General features: G+C 41.9%; 1 protein-coding gene across 1 annotated transcript; it reads right to left on the minus strand.

Moving 5' to 3' along the window:
• Nucleotides 1-3949: 3949 nt before the first annotated feature.
• LOC139168598 (tigger transposable element-derived protein 1-like) lies at nt 3950-8902 on the minus strand. The gene is made up of 3 exons (XM_070754222.1): nt 8479-8902; nt 7233-8125; nt 3950-4042 (listed from the first exon to the last, which is right to left on the minus strand). The coding sequence occupies exons 1-3, from the start codon at nt 8885-8887 to the stop codon at nt 3950-3952; spliced, it is 1395 nt and encodes a 464-aa protein (XP_070610323.1). The 5' UTR covers nt 8888-8902.
• Between the last annotated feature and the right edge of the window lie 14754 nt (nt 8903-23656).

Here is a 23656-nt window from a genome sequence, read left to right on the forward strand (position 1 = left end):
TCGAGCTTCAAAGACAAAACCTTGGTTGCAAAAGTTACTTTTTTTCTTCACACTGGTAACTATGAATGGTCACTAAATGAGGGCTACCTGTTCCGTTGACTGTATCTTTTGTAATTTATATTGTAAAGCTCTAGTGTTGCCACCAGATGGTGGTATTGTTGATCGTGTCACCTTTTTCTTCTTTCCAACCCAAAAGAATGCAGCAGATATTATTATTATTATTATTATTATTATTATTATTATTATTATTATTAATTAGATTTGTATGCCGCCCCTCTCCATAGACTTGGGGCGGCTCACAACAGCGATAAAACAATTCATGACAAATCTAATAATTTTAAAACATTTTTAAAAACCCGTTATTAAGCAGGCATACCATACATAAATTGTATAGGCCCGGGGAACATATCTCAATTCCCCCATGCCTGGTGGCAAAAGTAGGTTTTAAGGAGTTTACGAAAGGCAAGGAGGGTGGGGGCAGTTCTAATCTCCGGGGGGAGCTGGTTCCAGAGAGTCGGGGCCGCCACAGAGAAGGCTCTTCCCCTGGGACCCTCCAAATAACATTGTTTAGTCGAAAGGACCCGGAGAAGGACAACTCTGTGGGACCTAATTGGTCGCTGGGATTCGTGCTGCAGAAGGCGGTCCCGGAGATCTTCTGGTCCGGTGCCATGAAGGGCTTTATAGGTCATAACCAACACTTTGAATTGTGACCGGAAATTGATCGGCAACCAATACATTATGTAATTTCTAGGCTCAGCATTCTGTCTTTCACCTGTTTTTTAACATGGGGATACTCTGATCATACAGTACTGAAGTGAATTGAATATGGGGAGGGAAGCCAGTTCAAGAAAGACTGAAAATGGGACAGATTAGGCTGGGAACTGCAAAAGGAAAAAAAAAAATCTAGAAAATCTCCTCAGGGGTGATGGGGCACAATTAAGCAATGCCTCAGGTGATTGGTCTGTGCTCCATTCTAAGCTCTCCTCCCTTCGGTTTATATGCTTCAGGGCACAGCACATACTTTATTTATTTTATTTATTTATTCATTTATTAGATTTGTATGCCGCCCCTCTCCGTAGACTCGGGGCGGCTCACAGCATACAATAAAACAATTCATGACAAATCTAATAGATTTAAAAAACATTTTAAAACTCCATTATTAAACCAGACATACACACAGACATACCATACATAAATTGTATAGGCCCGGGGGAGAGGGGGGGAATGCCTCAATTCCTCCATGTCTGACGGCAAAGGTGGGTTTTAAGGAGTTTACGAAGGGCAAGGAGGGTAGGGGCAGTTCTAATCTCCGGGGGGAGCTGGTTCCAGAGAGTCAGGGCCGCCACAGAGAAGGCTCTTCCCCTGGGTCCCACCAAATTACATTGTTTAGTCGACGGGATCCGGAGAAGGCCAACTCTGTGGGACCTAACCGGTCGCTGGGATTCGTGCTGCAGAAGGCGGTCCCTGAGGTAATCTGGTCCGGTGCCATGAAGGGCTTTATAGGTCATAACCAACACTTTGAATTGTGACCGGAAAATTGATCGGCAACCAAGGCATTCTGTCTTTCACCTGTTTTTTAACATGGGGACACTCTGATCATACAGTACTGAAGTGAATTGAATATGGGGAGGGAAGCCAGTTCAAGAAAGACTGAAAATGGGACAGATTAGGCCAGGAACTGCAAAAGGAAAAAAATATATCTAGAAAATCTCCTGAGGGGTGATGGGGCACAATTAAGCAATGCCTCAGGTGATTGGTCTGTGCTCCATTCTAAGCTCTCCTCCCTTCGGTTTATATACTTCAGGGCATATTTATTTTATTTATTTATTCATTTATTAGATTTGTATGCCGCCCCTCTCTGTAGACTCGGGGCGGCTAACAACAATAATAAGACAATATAAACAAGTCTAATATTTAAGTTTAAGTTACATTAAAAAACCCTAATTTAAGAAACCAATCAAACATACAGACATACCATGCATAAATTTTATAAGCCTAGGGGGAAGGGAATATCTCAATTCCCTCATGCCTGATGACAGAGGTGGGTTTTAAGGACCTTACGGAAGGCAAGGAGAGTGGGGGCAGTTCTAATCTCCGGGGGGAGCTGGTTCCAGAGAGTCAGGGCCAACACAGAGAAGGCTCTTCCCCTGGGTCCCATCAGACGACATTGTTTCGTCGATGGGACCCGGGGAAGGCCAACTCTGTGGGACCTAATCGGTCGCTGGGATTCGTGCGGCAGAAGGCGGTCCTGGAGATATTCTGGTCCGATGCCATGATGGTCTTTATAAGTCATAACCAACACTTTGAATTCTGACTGGAAATTGATCGGCAACCAATGCAGACACTGGAATGTTGGTGTGACATGGGCATACCTGGGGAAGCCCATGATTGCTCTCGCAGCTGCATTCTGCACGATCTGAAGTTCCCGAACATTTTTCAAAGGTAGCCCCATGTAGAGAGCGTTACAGTAGTCGAATCTCGAGGTGATGAGGGCAGTCTGCCTACTGCACCCCAGGGCACACAGATACATGGACACTACAATAAAGATGTGTATACCCACAAAACATACTGCTCAAAAAAATAAAGGGAAACAACAGAATATAACTCCAAGTAAATCAAACTTCTGTGAAATCAAACTGTCCACTTAGGAAGCAACACTGATTGACAGTCAATTTCACTTTGTTGTCAATGAGAATATTTCATTCATTCAGATCTAGGACGTGTTATTTGAGTGTTCCCTTTATTTTTTTGAGCGGTGTATTAGTTCATTACAAAGTAGAAAATGCAGTTGTCTATTCTATAGTCACTCCTGGCGGGTGGTGGGAAGAGTGCCAGAAGCTTGTACCTTGTGTTTTGTTCCAATCAAATGGCATGTTGGAAAGAAGCTACTTTGGGGTTCTTTTTTAATCCCTTTATTTATATTTGCCTCTTCTTATTTTCGCAAATAACTCAAGGCTCTTATACTTGATATCTATATCAACCTACTTTCCTCCTATTTTCCAGACACAAAACAACGGTTCTGTGAGGTGGGCTGGACTGAGAGAGTGACTGGCCCAAAATCACCCAGCTTGTTTTCATGGCTAAGGCTGCACTTGAACTCACAGTCTTTTGCTTTCTAACCCGGTGCCTTAACCACTAGTCCAAAGTGTATCTATTCATCAGCAAGATAACACCCTGAGAACAGAACAGAATGAAACCAAATCACATTTGGAGGAAAGGGAAGCAATACTGAATTTGAAAATGGGTTAGATCTTGCTAGAAGCTGCAGAGAAAAACATTCTCCAAAGTTTCTTCAGCGTTCCTTATGAGAGCCAGTCAAGTTCTCCACCCATAATCATACAATCCAAAGTCCAGGCAAGTTGGCCAGGTGCTACCACCCACTGAGACATCTTTCCATTTGTTTTTTTAAATTTAGTTTAATCTTGTTTCTTTATTTTACCTTATCCAAAATACCTATTCCACTAATTTTCAATTAGTTTTCAGCCAGCCCATTATTACTAACAAACATTTCAGGACATTAATATTTCCCCCATAGTAAATGAAAAGACAAACGGTCCCTTGCATATTGGTATTGGGGTATCCTAAATGCCCTAATGAGTTTACCCAATGGTTTCATTTTGGTGGTTGAATAACATGGGATGTAAGAATGGATCCTGAGGAATACTGTGTTCCAAAGTTCATAAACCAAACTTTGTATATCCAACTTTGCCACTTAAAATCAACTTCTGAAGAAGGATAGGAAGCTCCGCAATCACAATTCAAGTTTTTGGTTATTACCTATAAAGCCCTATATGGCTCAGGGCCAGACTATTTATGGCACCGCCTCCTGCCACACACCTCCCAGAGACCTATAAGAGCACACAGAGTTGGGCTCCTCCAGATCCCGTCGACTAAGCAATGCAGGTTGGCAGGGCCACAGGGGAGGGCCTTCTCTGTTGCCGCCCCTGCTCTATAGAATCAACTCCCCACCTCCCAGAGTCCATACTGCTCCCACTCTAATGGCTTTCTGTAAGGCCACAAAGACCTGGCTTTGCCGGCAGACCTGGGGGCCATGAATTAACAACTATCACGGGCAAATTGTATTAATGCTACATTAAGGCCCTATTTGGATCGGGAGTCACTGCTCACAGTCACTCATGCCCTCATCACCTCGAGGCTTGACTACTGTAACGCTCTCTACATGGGGCTACCTTTGAAAAGTGTTTGGAAACTTCAGATTGTGCAGAATGCAGCTGCGAGAGCAATCATGGGCTTCCCCAAATATGCCCATGTCACACCAACACTCCGCAGTCTGCATTGGTTGCCGATCAGTTTCCGGTCACAATTCAAAGTGTTGGTTATGACCTATAAAGCCCTTCATGGCATCGGACCAGGTTATCTCTGGGACCGCCTTCTGCCGCACGAATCCCAGCGACTAATTAGGTCCCACAGAGTGGGTCTTCTCCAGGTCCCATCAACTAAACAATGTCATTTGGCAGGACCCAGGGGAAGAGCCTTCTCTGTGGCGGCCCCGGCCCTCTGGAACCAACTCCCCCCAGAGATTAGAATAGCCCCCACCCTTCTTGCCTTTCGCAAGCTTCTTAAAACCCACCTTTGTCGTCAGGCATGGGGGAATTAAGATATTCTTTTCCCCTAGGCTTCCACAATTTATGTATGGTACGTTTGTATGTATGATTGGTTTTTAAAATAAGGGTTTTTAGCTTCTTTAGTATTGGATTGTCGCACGTTGTTTTTATTACTGTTGTTAGCCGCCCCGAGTCTGCGGAGAGGGGCGGCATACAAATCCAATAAAATGAAATGAAAAAAGAAATACTGTTCTGCCGGACTCTATGGTATGAGTCTCCCGAAAATTCAAGGGTACAAATTTCAGACACACACACACACACTTGAAACTTCAAAAACAATGTTCTTTATCACAAAAATTCAAAAGAAACAAAGCACCCTTTTTGTATTGCAAAGATCACTCGTCCCAAAACAACCTGGTAGTCTGTACAATCTCCTTAATCAGTCCTTAAGTACTTAGCTAGCAGCTGTGAAGAAACATCACAGCCCTCCTTCTTCCACAAAGTGAAACACACACACTTTGCTCTGCTTTGATTTCAAAGTCGTGAAAAATCAACAAACCAAGTCCGGAAACAGCAAGGCACAGTCCTGAAGAACAACGGTCAGATAATCTTCCACAACGGCCAAGCCAGCACGCTGCTATTTATATCAGCAGCTCTAATTACTGGAGCCCCACCCAAACACAGGTGGCCTCTCTTATCTCCTGTAATATTTCCTCAATTGGTCTCTTCTATGCATAATTCTGCGCATGCGTGGATCTAAAACTTCCTCATCCGAATTGACCAAAGATAATGGAGATTGGCTTCCTGGGCTGTGTCCCAAGCCTCTTCCAAGTCACCCCCACCTTCTTCTTCATCCGAGGAAACTGCACTACCTGACTCTGTTGGCAATAAAACAGGCCTATGACAAGTTGATGTTTCCCCTGCATCCACCTCCACATTCCTTGGGGCAGGAGCTGGGCCAGAGCCAACCACAACACATATGTATGCCGATTATTTGGTTTATTATGGGGTTAAATCTGGGTTTTATTGTTAGATTGTATATTTGACTTCTTTTTAATTGTTTTTTTAATTTTATATTGTTGTAAGCCGCCCTGAGTCCTTTGGGATTGGATGGCATAGAAGAATGAATGAATGAATGAACGAACGAACAAATGAACAAATACAGTGATCCCTCGATTATCGCGAGGGTTCCGTTCCAAGACCCCTCACGATAATCGATTTTTCGTGATATAGCGGTGCAGAAGTAAAAACACTATCTGCGCATGCGCACCCTTTTTCCAGGGCCGCGCATGCGCAGATGGTGGAGCGACGAAAGTTCGGAGGGTGGCAATGGTTGTTTTTCATGCCGGCCACCCCCCCCAGCGCCTCCGGGCTCCTCGCCGCTACCCCCCGCCCGCCCGATTCGCCCCTCTCACCAGCTTTCTTGGGGCACGAGTCCTCCTTCAGCAGCGCTTGTGGCAACGGCTTCTCGGCTTTTAGAATGCCCGCCTCCTTCCTTCCATCCCTCCCTCCTTCCTTCCCTCCTTCCTTCCCTCCTTCCCTCCTTCCTTCCCTTCTCTCCTTCCCTCCCTCCTTCCCTCCTTCCTTCCCTTCTCTCCTTCCCTCCCTCCCTCCTTCCCTCCCTCCCTCCTTCCCTCCTTCCTTCCTTCCCTTCTCTCCTTCCCTCCCTCCTTCCCTCCTTCCTTCCCTTCTCCCATTCCCTCCCTCCCTCCCTCCTTCCCTCCTTCCTTCCCTTCTCTCCTTCCCTCCTTCCTTCCCTTCTCTCCTTCCCTCCCTCCCTCCTTCCCTCCCTCCCTCCTTCCCTCCCTCCTTCCTTCCCTTCTCTCCTTCCCTCCTTCCTTCCCTTCTCTCCTTCCCTCCCTCCTTCCCTTCTCTCCTTCCCTCCTTCCTTCCTTTCGTAAAAAGCACTTAAACAATGACAGAATAAAACCCCCCAGCCCTCACCTGTGTTTGAATTTCATTCACTCAGTCATTCATTCATTCTTCTGTATGCCACTCAGTCCCAACACTTTCAACCCACAAATTACCATTTCCCATACCCTTAATTACTGTACTGTACCTCTACCTGTACCTGTACTGTACACATTGAATAACACACTTAGTCATCCTGATAGAAATAATAACAATATTTATTTACATTTTTACATTTGGGGGGGGGGTTAGCATAACTAGGATAAATCGGGATCTTCTTCTATCACCATGTCTACAATGGACGCTGCAGGTGATGGTGTGACAGACCTCTTGGTTTTTGTGACAAACATAGTTATGGGCAGTTGTTGGCGCATTTTCTTTTTCTGGGCTAACATGGCTCTGTATGGTGCAAAGGTGTTGTCAAGGGAGGCCTTAAATTGTATAGAGCGAGTCATGTTGGGATCCCAAAGTTCCACCATGCGTTGTACATTTGCAGCAGCTCTGTTCAGTTCTGCAAGCCGCTCAAGCGTTAGGCCAACATCTTCTTCTTCCTCAGCTTGTTCAGCTTCCGCTTCCTCCTCTTCTTCACTCGCTGACCTGGTCAGCTCCTCCAGATCTTTGTCTGTCAGTGGTAGGCCATGCTCATCAAGCAAACCATTGACTTCCTCTGGTGTCATGTCAATGAAGCCTTCTCCACCCAGTGCCTGTGCCAGCTTCACAGAGTTCTGGAGCAAATCCCTTGTAATCATGCACCACTTCTGGCCACAATTTCCTCCAGCAGGCATTCATTGTCTGTGACTTCATATCCATTAAGGCATTCTGAATGTTCTTCAGACAAGATGCAATTGTGTACTGACGCCAGTAGGCCTTCAATGTGAAGTTTTCATCAGCATCCATTGCTTCCACGATGCTTCCAAGAGAATTGCGCGTGTACAGTGCCTTAAATGCGCGGATAACACCTTGATCCATCGGCTGGATAAGCAATGTGGTGTTTGGTGGCAAGAATTCGACTTGCACCCCATCATGTTCATGTGCCAGGTCATCATGGCCTCCAGCATTGTCCATTAGGAGAAGCACTTTGAAATTGAGTCTTTTGCCAGCCAAATAAACCTGCACCTGTGGGATGAAGCACTGATGAAACCAGTCCCGCGTGAGGGGTTTTGTAATCCATGCTTTAGGATTATGCATCCAGTACACTGGCAATGCATTCTTATTTCTGTTCTTGAGGGCTCTTGGATTTCGTGACTTATAAATTAGCCCTGGCTTCATCAAAAAGCCTGCTGCATTCCCACACATGATCAAAGTCACTCTATCTTTCATGGCCTTAAAGCCAGGGGCTTTGGCTTCATCTTGCATCAAGAAAGTCCGTGAAGGCATCCTCTTCCAGAACAGGCCTGTTTCGTCCATGTTGAACACCTGTTCTGGAAGGTAGCCCCCTTCTGCAATTAGGTCTTTAAACGTGCGCTGGACGAAGTTTTCGGCTGCACCTGTATCTGCTGAGGCAGCTTCTCCATGCAATGACACACTCTTCAGGCCATAGCGCCGTTGAAATTTCTCAAACCACCCTTTGCTTGCTGTGAATGTGGCTGGGGCTGAAGAAGCAGAAGATGTTGATGGCTGGGGGTCTTCAGAGTCACCAGCACCTTCATCTACAGAGAATGACAGGAAAGGGAGAGAGAAGTGACTTGAATGAAAGCATACAGTCCTTCCTTCCTTCCCTCCTTCCCTCCCTCCCCGCCTTCCTTGCCTCCTTCCCTCCTTCCTTCCCTCCTTCCTTCCTTCCCTCCCTCCCTCCTTCCCTCCCTCCTTCCTTCCCTCCTTCCTTCCTTCCTTCCCTCCCTCCTTCCCTCCCTCCCTCCCTCCTTCCCTCCCTCCCTCCCTCCTTCCTTCCCTCCCTCCTTCTTTCCTTCCCTCCCTCCTTCCCTCCTTCCCTCCCTCCTTCCTTCCCTCCTTCCTTAAAAAGCACTTAAATAATGACAGAATAAAAAACCCCAGCCCTCACCTGGGTTTCCCTCATCTGCATCGCCTCCTTCTGTGTCTGCAAGACGGTTGTACAGTTGCTGCGCCTTGGTTCGTATAGTGTTCGTATCCAAAGCAATGCTCTTTTTGCGGCAGTCTTGTACCCACACGGACAAAGCAGCTTCCATCTTCATAAGGCGTTTGTTTCTAGGCGTCACCATTCTTTTTGCAGCCTTGTTGAACATTATCTGAGAAGTTTGCCTTATCTTCTTTTCGTCTTTCCGAATGTATCGCACAGTCGATTCGTTGATCCCATAATGCCGACCAACATCTACATTAGAACGTCCCGCTTTCAGCATGTCCAAAAGTTCAATTTTCTCCTTAATTGTCAGCATCTTCCTGCTCTTTTTAGCGTCGCCGCCTCCACTCCGCGTGCAACGTTTAGGAGCCATCTTCCAACAAGTCTTAACAAGTTCCAACAATTCCAAAAGTTTCAAAGCACGCTGAGCAAACAACACTGATTGGCCGAGATTTCGGCCAACCAGCAATGGCAGACGTCAGTTTGGTGATGACGTGTGACGTCATCGGGCAGGAAAAACCATGGTGTAGAAAAAAAACCGCACACGTATTTTTAATTTATTATTTTTTGAAAAATCGCGATATAGCGTTTCGCGAAGATCGAGATTGCGAAAATCGAGGGATCACTGTAAATAAATAAATATAGAAGCATTACATTCTGAACCATGAATCCCTATGAAAAAGTTCAAAAGACTATGATGGTCTGTGATAATTAACACTGCTGAGAAATCCAGTAAGGACTGTTTCACCCATCTACTTCCCCACTCCACTAGACAGTCTAAAAATATCCTAGTACAGAATCCAGAACTGAAACCAGAATGAGGGGTCCTTGAAGCTCTCTGAGCTTAGTTGTTTTCTTGCAGATGTTTCATGACCCAAACTAAATAACATCAGTGCTAGCTCACTAATGTTCTGTCGAGCTCTCTGGTAGAATCCTCCTGAAAATTCACAGATACAAATTTCAGACACACACACGTTTGAATATTCAAAACAATGTTCTTTATACCGAAAATTCAAATAAACTAAGCCCTCTTTTTGTATAGCAAAGAGCACTCGTCTCCAAACAAACTGGTAATTTGTACAAGTCCCTTATCAGTTCTGAGATAGTTAGCTTGCAGCTGTGAGGCAATTCACAGTCCTTCTTCTTTCACAAAGTGAAACACACTTTGCTCTGGTTTAGTTTCAAAGCGGGGAAAAATCAGCACACAAAGGTCGAAGTCAGCAAGGCAGGCACGAAACACAACGATCAGATAATCCTCCACAATGGCCAAACCCACAGGCTGCTATTTACCACAGTCCCACCCAACCACATTTTCTTTGATAATAATCTCTCAGTTGTTGCTGCCTATGCATCGCTCTCCGCATGCGTGGCTGTATCATTATCTCTTGTTCCGAATCCAAGGAGGAGCTAGATAATTGATCTCCTTCTGAGCTGTTTGCCACACTCTCCTCCTCCCTGTCACTCCTGTCTTCTTGGTCAGAGGAGCCTTCATCAGCAGATTCCACCGGGGGCAAAACAGGCCTGCAGCATGTGGATGTCTCCCCCACATCCACAGTCCTTGGGGCAGGAGCTGGGCCAGAGCGAACCACAACAACTAGTACTTATAATGTTACTTAGTTCGGTAATGAAATACCTGCAAGAAAACAACCAAGCACCATGGCCCCCTCCCTAATTTCCATAAACATTCTCCTTTATTGAAGCCAGAATGTAATAGATAACAGTTCAATCCAATTGAATCTGAATTGAAATGAAGGGTGAAATAAATATATGAAGAATTTAAATCTTGGCAAAGTAGGGTTTTTCTCAACTTCCCAAATGATGGGAGAGTGTGGGCAAAGGACACTTTTTGTGGAGATACATGTCATAGCCTGGGAGGTGTTTTCATGCAGAAGGGGCATTTCTGCTGAACTGAGTAGCCAGGTGAGCACAAGTGGAGAGTGATCTTCAAATACAGAGGCTCTAGCATTTATGGCTTTATAGATCAGTCAATCTCAAAGCTTTGAATTCCGTCTGATAGACAACTGGCAGCCAGTGCAGTTTTTAAGTACTAGGGATCATATGATTCTTGTATCTTGCATTTGTCAACAACCTGGAGGCTGCATTTTCACCAATTACAATTCCTGGACACTTTTGAAAAGTAAGTATGCTAGCTGGAATTGTAGTGTGAAGAGACTTCAGCATCTCATAAAAGAGATCAGCTGGTAAGAGCAGTGTTTGGAGTCAAAACCGCTTTATAGGGATTCCCGCTCTGCTTTATGTGCCTTCTTTGAATTAGTTCATGACTTCAATTTGATTAGATGCTGAAGGCTGTCACTGCTTTCAATTCCTAATCCCCTTTTCTGTTTTATGCTTTTCCTTAGAATTCAACTAGATCTGGAAGTTTGGCTTCCTTTCTAAATGTAGTTGCCTAATCAAGTTATTCTTTAAAAAAGAAATAACAGCAGTCTGAAGAAATCTTTGTGCAAATTGCTCTATTACTTTTATACCTCTGCACACATATTTATGCTGCATAAAACTAATCTTGCAAAAATCTCTTGAGGTTTACCCAGAGTACATCTTGCTTACTTTTTTAATGCCCTACCTCTAGTCCAGGCTCAGAGTAATTTAAGGATCATGTACACTTTGTTCAGAACTCTGTGACTATTATTGAGTCTTGCTATTTGTTCTAGTCCCTTTGACAACTGAGAGGTAAAATATTAATCCAGAAATGGATTGCTCTCAAATATTTATGTTCATCCTTGTTCAACATTAACTTTGGTCCATTCTGATGTCTCTCTCAGTATCAGGCAGAGAATATAAAAGATCTGGAAAGCAACTTTAAATGCCTAGCCAAGTATCACTGTTAGCTATCCTTTAACTTACTTCTATGCAAAAACCTTACAATTCAGCTTGAGTTTTTGCCTCTATTTAACTTCAGTTAAAAGCTTGGGAAATAAAATAACAGCTTATTGTACCCACTCTAATTTTCTGTAATTCTGTAGATGTCCACATGATAATCCCTGCTAAGCTTTACTCATCAGGAACCATGATTAATGCAGTAAAACTAACTCAATAAAATTATAAACTATTAATACTAAAAATCTATTTTAATTAAAGTATCAATTCCTTATTTAAAATATAATTTATGAGTACCAGTAAGTAATGATAAACTGGAAAATCATAATGTTTTTAGTATTTTCGATCCTTTGTTTACTTATTTGTATTTTAGTTTTTTTATTCTTTTTTACTTACTCTTTAACTTTCTTTGCTTAGACTCTTACTCTAAAGTGCCTAATTAAAAGAATAATAAAGAAACTATCTACATAACCACCAGGAACAAGCTTTACCTGAGGGAATCTTTACATTTTCAAGTTATACGCAAATTATGAAACAATAGTGTTCTGTTTCTTTCCCCCCAAAACTAACTAATTGTCCTAAGCCCATTATTTCTACTACACACACAAAAAGCCACCTTACGTGCCCTGTCATGTCAAGAGTGGCTCCTTCTTTAGCTTAATTGGCATAGGATTAAATTATTTATTTTCTAGATACCATTCAGTTCCCCCATTTTATAGAACATGCAGTGGTATAATAAAAATGCGCTCTGGAGCTGACGTAGGGCAATGCCTCAGGGGCCCTCAGATACGGCTCCGTGTACCATCTGTGGCATCCATGCCAGAGGTTCCCCATCACTGCTATAGAACGATATATAAATCTTAGTGCTATAGCTATCTTTCTCTTCTACTACTAAAAAATTGTTAGCAGTGAAGAAATTGGTGAAATTCAGTGCTTAATTCATATATCTGGATAAACTATTATTTTTATCCTAGTTTATTGAATAGACCAATGCCACTAAGCCATATTTTGTAGTTTACAAACAATAGTGATTGGGTTCTTATACTACTAAGCAAAGGACAACAAAGTAAACCACCTAATAGTTTCTGTATAATGCCTAATCCTAACCAGTATATGAAAATGAGTGGGTACTTTATTCATACCATATTCATTATGGTGTGCTGCTGTGGGTTTTTTTTTTTAACACCATGCCCAGGAATCTTTTATTTTGGCTGCCTCCAAATGTTGAACAATATAGCAATTATGATCAGTCCTGCTTTGCACTACAGGAATAGAGCACTTTTACCTTATGTTGTCAAGCTCGTAACACACCATTATTTGAATCTGCGGGGGAGGCTTGCTCCCTTCTCTACTTGTTTGCATTGCTGCAATTAAATCCACTAGACTCCTTTCAGAAAAACCACTTTATTAAATCCATTCATTGTTTTACTGCGTCACTTCTAGCCCAAGACAATTTAACAGCAATCATCCCCCACATTTCTTTAACTTGTTTTACAACAGAGTATTTTGGATTAGTGCCAAGGCCTGGGCAGAGCTGGTTCTATGATTTGTGCCATCAAGAAATGGAATGTGTTGATTTACAAAATAAAATCTTGTAAACTAGAAGTTGAACTAGGAGTCATCTATCTGAACATCATACCGGGGCTGATCTGAACACCGAATGAGGAACACACAACATATTTTGGACATAAACACTCTAGAAAATGTCCAGAGATGCTTTACCAGAAGAGCCCTTCATTCCTCCACTCGCAACAGAATACCCTACACAACTAGACTTACAATACTAGGTTTAGAAAGTTTAGCACTACGTTGCTTTAAACACGACTTACGCATAGCCCATAAAATCATCTGCTACAATGTCCTTCCTGTCAACAACTATCTGCTACTAATGTAAACTGCTCCAAACTCGACTGCAGGAAATACGACTTTAGTAACCAAGTAGTTGATGCATGGAACTCACTACCAGACTCTGTACTGTAGTATCATCACCTGACCCCCAAAACTTTACCCTTAGACTATCCACTGTTGACCTCTCCCGATTCCTAAGAGGCCAGTAAGGGGCGTGCATAAGTGCACCAGCGTGCCTTCCGTCCCCTGTCCTAATGTTTCTTTTTACTAGTACAGTATCATGTATATGAATATTATTATATCTTTGCATACCACTAATATGTATTTGCCAAAACAAACAAACAAATAAATAAAAAGTCAGAATATAAATTGAATAAATGCATACATACATCTATACATCTCGATGAAGCAAGTTAAAAAGCAATTTCCTCAGTATAAAGACAGTGAATAGCATTTCCTATGATAATATCCAGCAAACTAATGTAATATTTTAACTCCATACTTATTTTGCATTCTCTGCAGAGAAAACAAAACAAAACAAATACACTTTGTGATATATGACATCTTATTAGAACTGATGCAATAATTTTCGTTAAGAGCTATTGTTACTGGAGGTTTTTTTTAAAACTTCCTTCACTGGAAGTCTGCAACAGGGCTCTTATTGTCGAGCTACAAAAGTCCAACAAGCAACAAAGAGATACACAATCTGGTCAGTCAGATTTTCACAAATCAGATTTAATAGTCATACTTGTTATTTATTTATTTTATTTATTTATTTTGTCCAATGCACAATACATATTGAAGAGGATAGACATGAGTTATTATATATAAAGAAAGGATATAAAAGTCCAATACACAATGAGGGTTTTAGTGGGTATATATCAATATACACATAGTAAAATACATGATGAAAGTTATAGAGGAGATACTCATAGTAAAATATATCTAAGAAATAATAGAAAAGAAGATATAGGAATAGAATATATCAATGAAAGAATAGAAGAAGAGATATAGGAATAGAGGAAAGGTATATAGGAGATATAGGAGAGCAATAGGACAGGGGATGGAAGGCACTCTAGTGCACTTGTACTCGCCCCTTACTGACCTCTTAGGAATCTGGATAGGTCAACCGTAGATAATCTAAGGGTAAAGTGTTGGGGGTTTGGGGATGACACTATGGAGTCCGGTAATGAGTTCCACGCTTTGACAACTCGGTTACTGAAGTCATATTTTTTACTGTCAAGTTTGGAGCGGTTAATATTAAGTTTAAATCTGTTGTGTGCTCTTGTGTTGTTGTGGTTGAAGCTGAAGTAGTCGCCGACAGGCAGGACGTTGCAGCATATGATCTTGTGGGCAATACTTAGATCTTGTTTAAGGCGTCTTAGTTCTAAACTTTCTAGGCCCAGGATTGAAAGTCTAGTCTCATAGGGTATTCTATTTCGAGTGGAGGAGTGAAGGGTTCTTCTTGTGAAGTATCTTTGGACATTTTCAAGGGTGTTAATGTCTGAGATGCGATATGGGTTCCAAACAGATGAGCTGTATTTGAGGATGGGTTAGGCAAAGAAGGGCAGTGTTTTGGTACTGGAGACTGCAGAGAAGAAAATGAGGGAGTAGGGAGGGCAGTCAGAGGGGCTGTGCAACCCATGGCATCACTTTTTTCTCTCTGATTTAACAAATACAATTTAAACAGTTTTAAACAGATAAGGTTTACAGTTTAGTTTGTAGATACAGCATTTCAAAATTGGAGCAATCTCTGCCAACTTTTCAGTGCTTGCTTTCAATGGAAAATCTTGGCTAGCACAGTGAATCAGAAATCTGTGCAACTTTTTATTTATTTATTTTATTTTTATTTATTTATTTTGTCCAATACACAATGAGGGTTTTAGTGGGTATATATCTATATACACATAGTAAAATACATGATGAAGGTTATAGAGGAGATATTCATAGTAAAATATATCTAAGAAATAATAGGAAAGAAGATATAGTAATAGAACATATCAATGAAAGAATAGAAGAAGAGATATAGGAACAGAAGAAAAGAATAGGAAATATAGGAGAGCAATAGGACAGGGGACGGAAGGCACTCTAGTGCACTTGTAGTCACCCTTTACTGACCTCTTAGGAATCTGGATAGGTCAATTGTAGATAATCTAAGGGTAAAGTGTTGGGGGTTTGGATAGAGTTGAATAATAGAGTTCAAAGGGACCCTGGAGGTCTTCTAGTCCAACCACCTGCTTAGGCATGAAACCTTACACCTCTTCAGACAAAGGGTTCTCTAATCTCATCTTAAAAACTTCCAGTGTTGGAGCACTTACAACTTCTGGAGGCAAATTGCTCCACTGATTAATTGTTTTTAACTATCAGAAAATTTCCTTCTTAGTTCTAAGTCGCTTCTCCCCTTGATTAGTTTTCACTCATTGCTTCTTGTTCTACCCTCAGGTGCTTTGGGGAGTAGTTTGACTCCCTCTTCTTTGTGGCAACCCCCAAAATATGAGAATACTACTGTTATCATGTCATCCCCCAGTTCTTCTTTCCATAAGACTAGACATATCCAGTTCCTGCCACTGTTTTTTATATGTTTTATTGATGCCCTAACCATCTTTGTTGCTCTTCTCCGCATTCTTTCTAGAGTCAACATATTTTTTACATCGTGGTGACCAAAATTGGATGCAGTATTCCAAGTGTGGCCTTACCAAGACATTATAAAGTGGTATTAACACTTCAAGCGATCTTGATTCTATTCTCTCTATTCTATTTCTCCGTTAGCTTATTTATTTATTTATTTATTATTTATTGGATTTGTATGCCGCCCCTCTCTGCAGACTTTTTTGGCAGCTGCAGCACACTACTAGCACATATTTAAGTGACTGTCCACTAGGACTCCAAGACCCTTCTCACAGTCACCACTATTGTCCATCTGTCCATCCATAACCCTGGGGGGGATTATTGACCCCCTCAGAGAGGGTACGCAACTTGGGCGTCCTCCTCAATCCACAGCTCACATAAGAGAACCATCTTTCAACTGTGGCGAGGGGGGCGTTTGCCCAGGTTCAGTGCACCAGTTGTGGCCCTACCTGGATCGAGACTCACTGCTCACAGTCACTCATGCCTTCATCACCTCAAGATTCGACTACTGTAATGCTCTCTACATGGGGCTACCTTTGAAAAGTGTTCGGAAACTTCAGATCGTGCAGAATGTAGCTGCGAGAGCAATCATGGGCTTCCCTAAGTATGCCCATGTTACACCAACACTCTGCAGTCTGCACTGGTTGCCGATCAGTTTCCGGTCACAATGACCTATAAAGCCCTTCATGGCATTGGACCAGAATATCTCCGGGACCGCCTTCTGCCGCACGAATCCCAGCGACCGATTAGGTCCCATAGAGTTGGCCTTCTCCGGGTCCCATCGACTAAACAATATCATTTGGCGAGTTCCAGGGGAAGAGCCTTCTCTGTGGTGGCCCCGACCCTCTGGAACCAGCTCCCCCCTGAGATTAGAACTGCCCCCACCCTCTTTGCCTTTCGTAAACTCCTTAAAACCCACCTCTGTTGTCAGGCATGGGGGGACTGAGATAACTTCCCCAGGCCTATATTGTTTATGTATGGTATGTTGTGTGCATGTTTTTTAAATTATGGGTTTTTAGTTTAATGATTAGATTTGTATTCTACATTGTTTTTTTCTATTACTGTTGTGAGCCGCCCCAAGTCTACGGAGAGGGGCGGCATACAAATTTAATAAATGAATGAATGAATGAATGAATGAATGAATGAATATTGAGCAAGGTACCCAGGGGTGAAATGCAGGTGACTCTATCTGGCTTGTGAGAGCTGGTAGTGCCAATGGAGGATAGTTCGGAGAGCTGGTAGCACCAACAGCGGGAGCTGAACCCCTCCCTGCATTCATAGTTAACTGCAGCACTGAAAAAAGGTGACTTATGATCTTTTGTTCACAGTTATGACCTTTGTAGCATCCCCATGATCCTGTGATCAAAATTCAGCTGCTAGGCGACTGGTTTCATACTTATGACGGTTGCAGTATCCCGGGTCATGTGATCCCTTTTGGGATTTTCTGACAAGCAAAGTCAATGGGGAAGCCAGATTCACTTAACAACTGGATTACTGACTTATCAACTGCAGTGTTTCGCTTAACAACTATGGCAAGAGAGGTTGTAAAATGGGGCAAAACTCACTTAACAAATGTCTCACTTAACAAGAAAGTGTTGGGCTCAATTGTGGTCATAAATTGAAGATTGCCTGTATTGTTGCATGATTATTGACTCAAAAACAGTAAAGAGTCGAGTAACATCCCTACAGGTTAATCGACTCTTCATAGTAAGGCAGTGTAGAAAATAGAAAATTTCAAAGAGAAATACCCCCATTCCCCCCGTTTCCTTTTCATTTACAGTGTTCCCTCGCTTTTTGGCGGGGATGCGTTCCAAGACCGCCCGCGAAAGTCGAATTTCCGCGAAGTAGAGATGCGGAAGTAAATACACTATTTTTGGCTATGAACAGTGTCACAGGCCTTCCCTTAACACCTTAAACCCCTAAATTGCAATTTTCCATTCCCTTAGCAACCATTCAGATTATTACTCACCATGTTTATTTATTAAAGTTTATTAAAAAATATTTATTAAAGGCAGACAAAAGTTTGGTGATGACATATGACGTCATCGGGTGGGGAAAAACGTGGTATAGGGGAAAAACCCGCAAAGTATTTTTTAATTAATATTTTTGAAAAACCGTGGTATAGACTTTCTGCAAAGTTCGAACCCGCGAAAATTGAGGGAACACTGTATTTGTTTGTTTAATTATATTTCTATGAATAGGGCGGTTTTTACCCTATTCTTTCCTGGGCGCTGCTCTGTGATACCTGAGCTGCATTTCTATTCTTCTCACCTTGACTTGCTGATCCATGACGTGTGATCAGAGTTCTACACAAAAGGAAACTGTGCTCAGCCAGCCTATAACAGAAATGCAATACTGAGGTTGTTACGCTGCACCGTTCAAAACAAAGGGAACTCATTCACCATCTCCAAGGCGGCTGCATTCCATGATTGGCAAAGAATGACGGGCTTGTAAATCAGAGTGGAAACAAGGCCAAGAAAAGGCTTGAATGTAGATTGTGCCCATGAATAAGTAAGTACACCTTCTTTGAACAACGGGAGATCCTTATGGATTAGGTTTTGCCTCGGAATCAAATGCTACCGGTCAAAGGTGTTGACACACAGCTTTGCTCAAATCATTCGCCTACGCCTTCCTGTGAGTTTATTACTAGCATACAGTTTAAGGCACCAGTGGGAGATTGTTGACTCCAAGTAAGTCCTGCCTTTGCTATGAAAGTCAGCTGGATGACTTTGGGCCAGCCAGTCACTTTTCTCTGTCTCTCAGCTGAATCCACTTCACAGAGTTGCTCTTGTCGGGAAAATAGAAGGAGGAAGATGTGTTGGATATCCTAGATCTAGAAAGTTTAGAACTACGAGGCCTAAAACACGATCTAAGTATTGCCCACAAAATCATATGCTGCAATGTCCTGCCTGTCAATGACTACTTCAGCTTCAACCGCAACAACACAAGAGCACGCAACAAATTTGAACTTAATATTAATCGCTCCAAGCTTGACTGTAAAAAAAATATGACTTTAGCAATCGAGTTGTCGAAACGTGGAACTCATTACCGGACTCAGTAGTGTCAACCCGTAACCCCCAACATTTCTCCCTTAGACTATCCACGATTGACCTCTCCAGGTTCCTAAGAGGTCAGTAAGGGGCGTGCATAAGTGCACTAGCCTGCATTTCGTCCCCTGTCCAATTGTCTCTCCTTGTCTCATATATCTTTTATTTATTTATTTATTAATCAAATTTGTATGCCGCCCCTCTCCTCTTCCTTTCATATATCTTCTCTATTTTTATATCTTTATATATAATACTTCATGTTTATTCTCTTCAATATGTATTGTGTATTGGACAAAATAATTTTTTAAAAAAAGATATGTTTAATGAAGACAGGAAACGAACAAACAAAACTTGTTTCTTTTTCCCCACTTCTTGCAAGATGGTATTCTTTTTTCTCCCCAAGTCTTCATTCAAATATCAAACCTTTTCTTTGGAAATCACAAGGTTTCAGTGCCTGATTCAAACGTATATTTTGTGACTATGCTCAAGTTTCTTCAGCGGACCGTTCTTTCGCTTTTCTGGACCACCCAGTTTTTTAAATCACTGGACACCCTGCTCGCTAGCAGGATCAGCTTAACTCTGTAGCCCATGTATTGCCTAGACCAGTGACGGCAAACCTTTTTTTCCTCGGGTGCCGAAAGTGCATCTGCATCTGCTATCGCGCATGCGCAAGTGCTCACACCCATAATTCAATGCTTGGGGACAGTGAAGATTGTCACGCTGAATATTGCCAGCCCCTCAGAGACATTTAGTAATGAAAGAGTTAACTGTGTGTGCCTTACTAAGATCCTCCTATTATGATGTAATATCCTGCCAAATCTAACATCACTTCCTTCTTCTTCCTCGTCATTCTCCATTCTCTTTTCTACCTCCATCATGTGAAGACATATTTTTTGTTGTCCCTCGAGACATGTTTTATTTTCTGTTTTTATAATAAAGAAATCTTGTTTTGAACAAATGACTAAAGGCTTTCATCTGTTGCCTCCGCGGGATTAATAATAATAATAATAATAATAATAATAATAATAATAATAATAATTTATTAGATTTGTATGCCGCCCCTCTCCGAAGACTCGGGGCGGCTCACAACAAGCGATAAAACAATATTGTACAGGCACAAATCTAATATTAAGAAAAAACTGAAAACCCTATCAATTTAAAAAACCAAACAGCACATACATACCAAACATAAATTATAATAAGCCTGGGGGAAAGGTGTCTCAAATCCCCCATGCCTGGTGGTATAGATGGGTCTTAAGTAGTTTACGGAAGACAAGGAGGGTGGGAGCAGTTCTAATCTCCGGGGGGAGTTGATTCCAGAGGGCCGGGGCCGCCACAGAGAAGGCTCTTCCCCTGGGGCCCGCCAGACGACATTGTTTAGTCGACGGGACCCGGAGAAGGCCAACTCTGTGGGACCTTATCGGCCGCTGGGATTAAGGTTCTAATGGACTTTAATCACTCACAAACCGCGTCAAAGATGGCGTCCCCTGCCTGCCCCCCCCCGGAGCCCTTCTGGAGGTCTGAAACAGCCCATTTCCCAAAATCTGGTGGGTCCAGTAGGCCAGCTTTTTGCCCTCCCTTGGCTCCAAAGGCAAAAATGCCTTCCCCAATCCTCCGGAAACTCCCCAGAAGCCGAAAATGCCCTCCCAGAGCCTACAGCCGAGCCAAAAATCAGCTGACTGGTATGCACATGACCATTGGAGCTGAACTAGGGTAACAGCTCACATACTAGCAGATATGGCTCTGCATGCCACCTGTCACACCCGTGCCATAGGTTCACCATCACTGGCCTATAGGGTCCTTTACAGCAGTGTTTCCCAACCTTGGCAACTTTAAAGTATCTGGACTTCAACTCCCAGAATTCCCCAGCCAGCGAATGCTGGCTGGGGAATTCTGGGAGCTGAAGTCCAGATATCTTCAAATTGCCAAGGTTGGGAAACACTGCTTTACAGCACTCCCTGAGCAGTTTACAAATGTCAGTATATTAACCCCCAACTGGGTTTTCATTCTACCAACCTTGGAAGGATGGAAGGCTGAGTCAACCTTGAGCTGGTCAGGATTGAACTCCTAGCTGTGGGCAGAGTTAGCCTGCAATACTGCATTCTAACCACTTTCCTACCTCTTTGTGCCAAACTGGACAATTAATAAATAGATTCAAAGGGAAGGATTAATTTTAAAAGATTAAGAGCATCTTGGAAAAGCAGCTTGTTCTCTTCTTCGTATACAATTCTTTCCTGCCTAGTGCTCCTCAGTCACGTGGGATTTTCATTCACATCAGTCTGGCTGTGTATTAGGGAAACTGAAATTTAATACATCTGGAGGACACAGAGTTGAAGAAGGCTGTTGGACCTGATCTCAACAGAGATAGGAGTTTTTACAGATAGCTAAATTTAGAGGAGGGTGGAGTCTGCACTATTTAATTCTGCTCTACATTGTACTGATAGGCAAGCACTTCTGTGTATAAGAGCAAAATCAGCTTTCCAAGAGATTCTTGGTAATAAGTTTACCCAAGGATTTAGGTTTGGGATGACTGCTGCAAAGATTATGGAATTAGAAAGAAAAAAACCCACACCAACAGAGTGAAATGATATGAAATTAAGAAAATATACAAATCTCAAATGAGGACTAACGATAATGTTGTCTCAAAGACCTGAGGAAACTGTAAATGTGATTTCTATGGTAGAGAATAGAATAGAATAGAATAGAATTTTTATTGGCCAAGTGTGATTGGACACACAAGGAATTTGTCTTGGTGCATATGCTCTCAGCGTACATAAAATAAAATATACATTTGTCAAGAATCATGTGGTACAACACTTAATGATTGTCATAGGGGTCAAATAAGCAATGAAGAAGCAATATTAATAAAAATCTTAGGATATAAGCAACAAGTTACAGTCATACAGTCAACATGGGAGGAAATGCGTGAAAGGAATGATGAGAAAAACTAGTAGAATAGAAGTGCAGATTTAGTAGAAAGTCTGACAGTGTTGAGGGAATTATTTGTTTAGTAAAGTGATGGCGTTCGGAAAAAAACTGTTCTTGTGTCTAGTTGTCTTGGTGTGTAGTGCTCTGTAGCGACGTTTTGAGGGTAGGAGTTGAAACAATTTGTGTCCAGGATGTGAGGGGTCAGTAAATATTTTCCCTGCCCTCTTTTTGACTCGTGCAGTATACAGGTGCTCAATGGAAGGCAGGTTGGCAGCAATTGTTTTTTCTGCAGTTCTGATTATCCTCTGAAGTCTGTGTCGGTTCTGTTGGGTTGCAGCACCAAACCAGACAGTTATAGAGGTGCAGATGACAGACTCAATAATTCCTCTGTAGAACTGTATCAGCAGCTCCTTGGGCAGTTTGAGCTTCCTGAACTGGCGCAGAAAGAACATTCTTTGTTGTGCTTTTTTGATGATGTTTTTGATGTTAGGTGACCATTTTAAGTCTTGAGATATGATAGAACCTAGAAATTTGAAGGTCTCTACTGTTGATACTGTGTTGTCTAGTATTGTGAGAGGTGGAAGGGTGGAAGGGTTTCTCTTAAAGTCTACCACCATTTCTACGGTTTTGAGTGTGTTCAGTTCTAGATTGTTCTGGTCACACCACAAGGATAGTTGTTCAACTTCCCATCTGTATGCGGATTCATCAGAGAAGGAAAGTACGATAATTTATTTTATAGTATATGTTTAGATGAATTCTAGAATGATTGCATACTAAAAGGAAACTATTGCACCCTAAAAAGACACATTAGTAGGGAATAATTAAGTCTCTATAGTTAAATGTACTTAGCCACAGGAACATAATACACAGTTAAGTAAAGCAGGAATAACAATGATTAGCAATTGAATAAGAATTCAATTCAAGAAAACTAGAAGAGATAGCAGTGTTAAAAATAAACACTGAAACCACATTTAAAGCTAAATTTTAGCTAAAACAACTTTTAATGTTAACTGTAAAAAGTCTGAGCAGCATGAAGATTTATTTCCTGCAGTGTAAAATTATGGTTAATTAAAAGCCATAGTAGCAAGAATGTTTCTAATGTGTGGCTGTCATACCACTGCCTTTAAGCAATTTTTTTCTTTAAATAGAAACAAAGCAGAAATTCTATTTCCAAATAGAAATTTTGTTTAATAGTGAAACAAGATAATTAATACAACTGATGAAAATAAGTTGGACCCAAACCAGGGGACGGTTAACAATTCAGGAATATAAAAGGGACTAATAATTCTATAGAAACATAGAAACATAGAAGACTGACGGCAGAAAAAGACCTCATGGTCCATCTAGTCTGCCCTTATACTATTTCCTGTATTTTATCTTAGGATGGATATATGTTTATCCCAGGCATGTTTAAATTCAGTTACTGTGGATTTACCAACCACGTCTGCTGGAAGTTTGTTCCAAGGATCTACTACTCTTTCAGTGAAATAATATTTCCTCACATTGCTTTTGATCTTTCCCCCAACTAACTTCAGATTGTGTCCCCTTGTTCTTGTGTTCACTTTCCTATTAAAAATACTTCCCTCCTGAAACTTATTTAACCCTTTAACATATTTAAATGTTTCGATCATGTCCCCCCTTTTCCTTCTGTCCTCCAGACTATACAGATTGAGTTCATTTCCTGATACATTTTATGCTTAAGACCTTCCACCATTCTTGTAGCCCGTCTTTGGACCCGTTCAATTTTGTCAATATCTTTTTGTAGGTGAGGTCTCCAGAACTGAACACAGTATTCCAAATGTGGTCTCACCAGTGCTCTATATAAGGGGATCACAATCTCCCTCTTCCTGCTTGTT

This window comes from Erythrolamprus reginae, chromosome 5, assembly GCF_031021105.1.
Source record: "Erythrolamprus reginae isolate rEryReg1 chromosome 5, rEryReg1.hap1, whole genome shotgun sequence".
Lineage (NCBI taxonomy): Eukaryota > Metazoa > Chordata > Lepidosauria > Squamata > Dipsadidae > Erythrolamprus > Erythrolamprus reginae.

Excerpts from the sequence above, each read along its gene's own strand:
- LOC139168598 (XM_070754222.1), bottom strand. The coding sequence starts at position 8,887 with ATGGCTCCTAAACGTTGCACGCGGAGTGGAGGCGGCGACGCTAAAAAG. Across the intron at positions 8,126-8,478 it reads TGCAGATGAGGGAAACCCAG|ATGAAGGTGCTGGTGACTCT; the intron begins GTGAGGGCTGGG and ends CATTCTCTGTAG. Across the intron at positions 4,043-7,232 it reads GGAGGAAATTGTGGCCAGAA|GTCTGCCGGCAAAGCCAGGT; the intron begins GTGGTGCATGAT and ends CATGGCCCCCAG.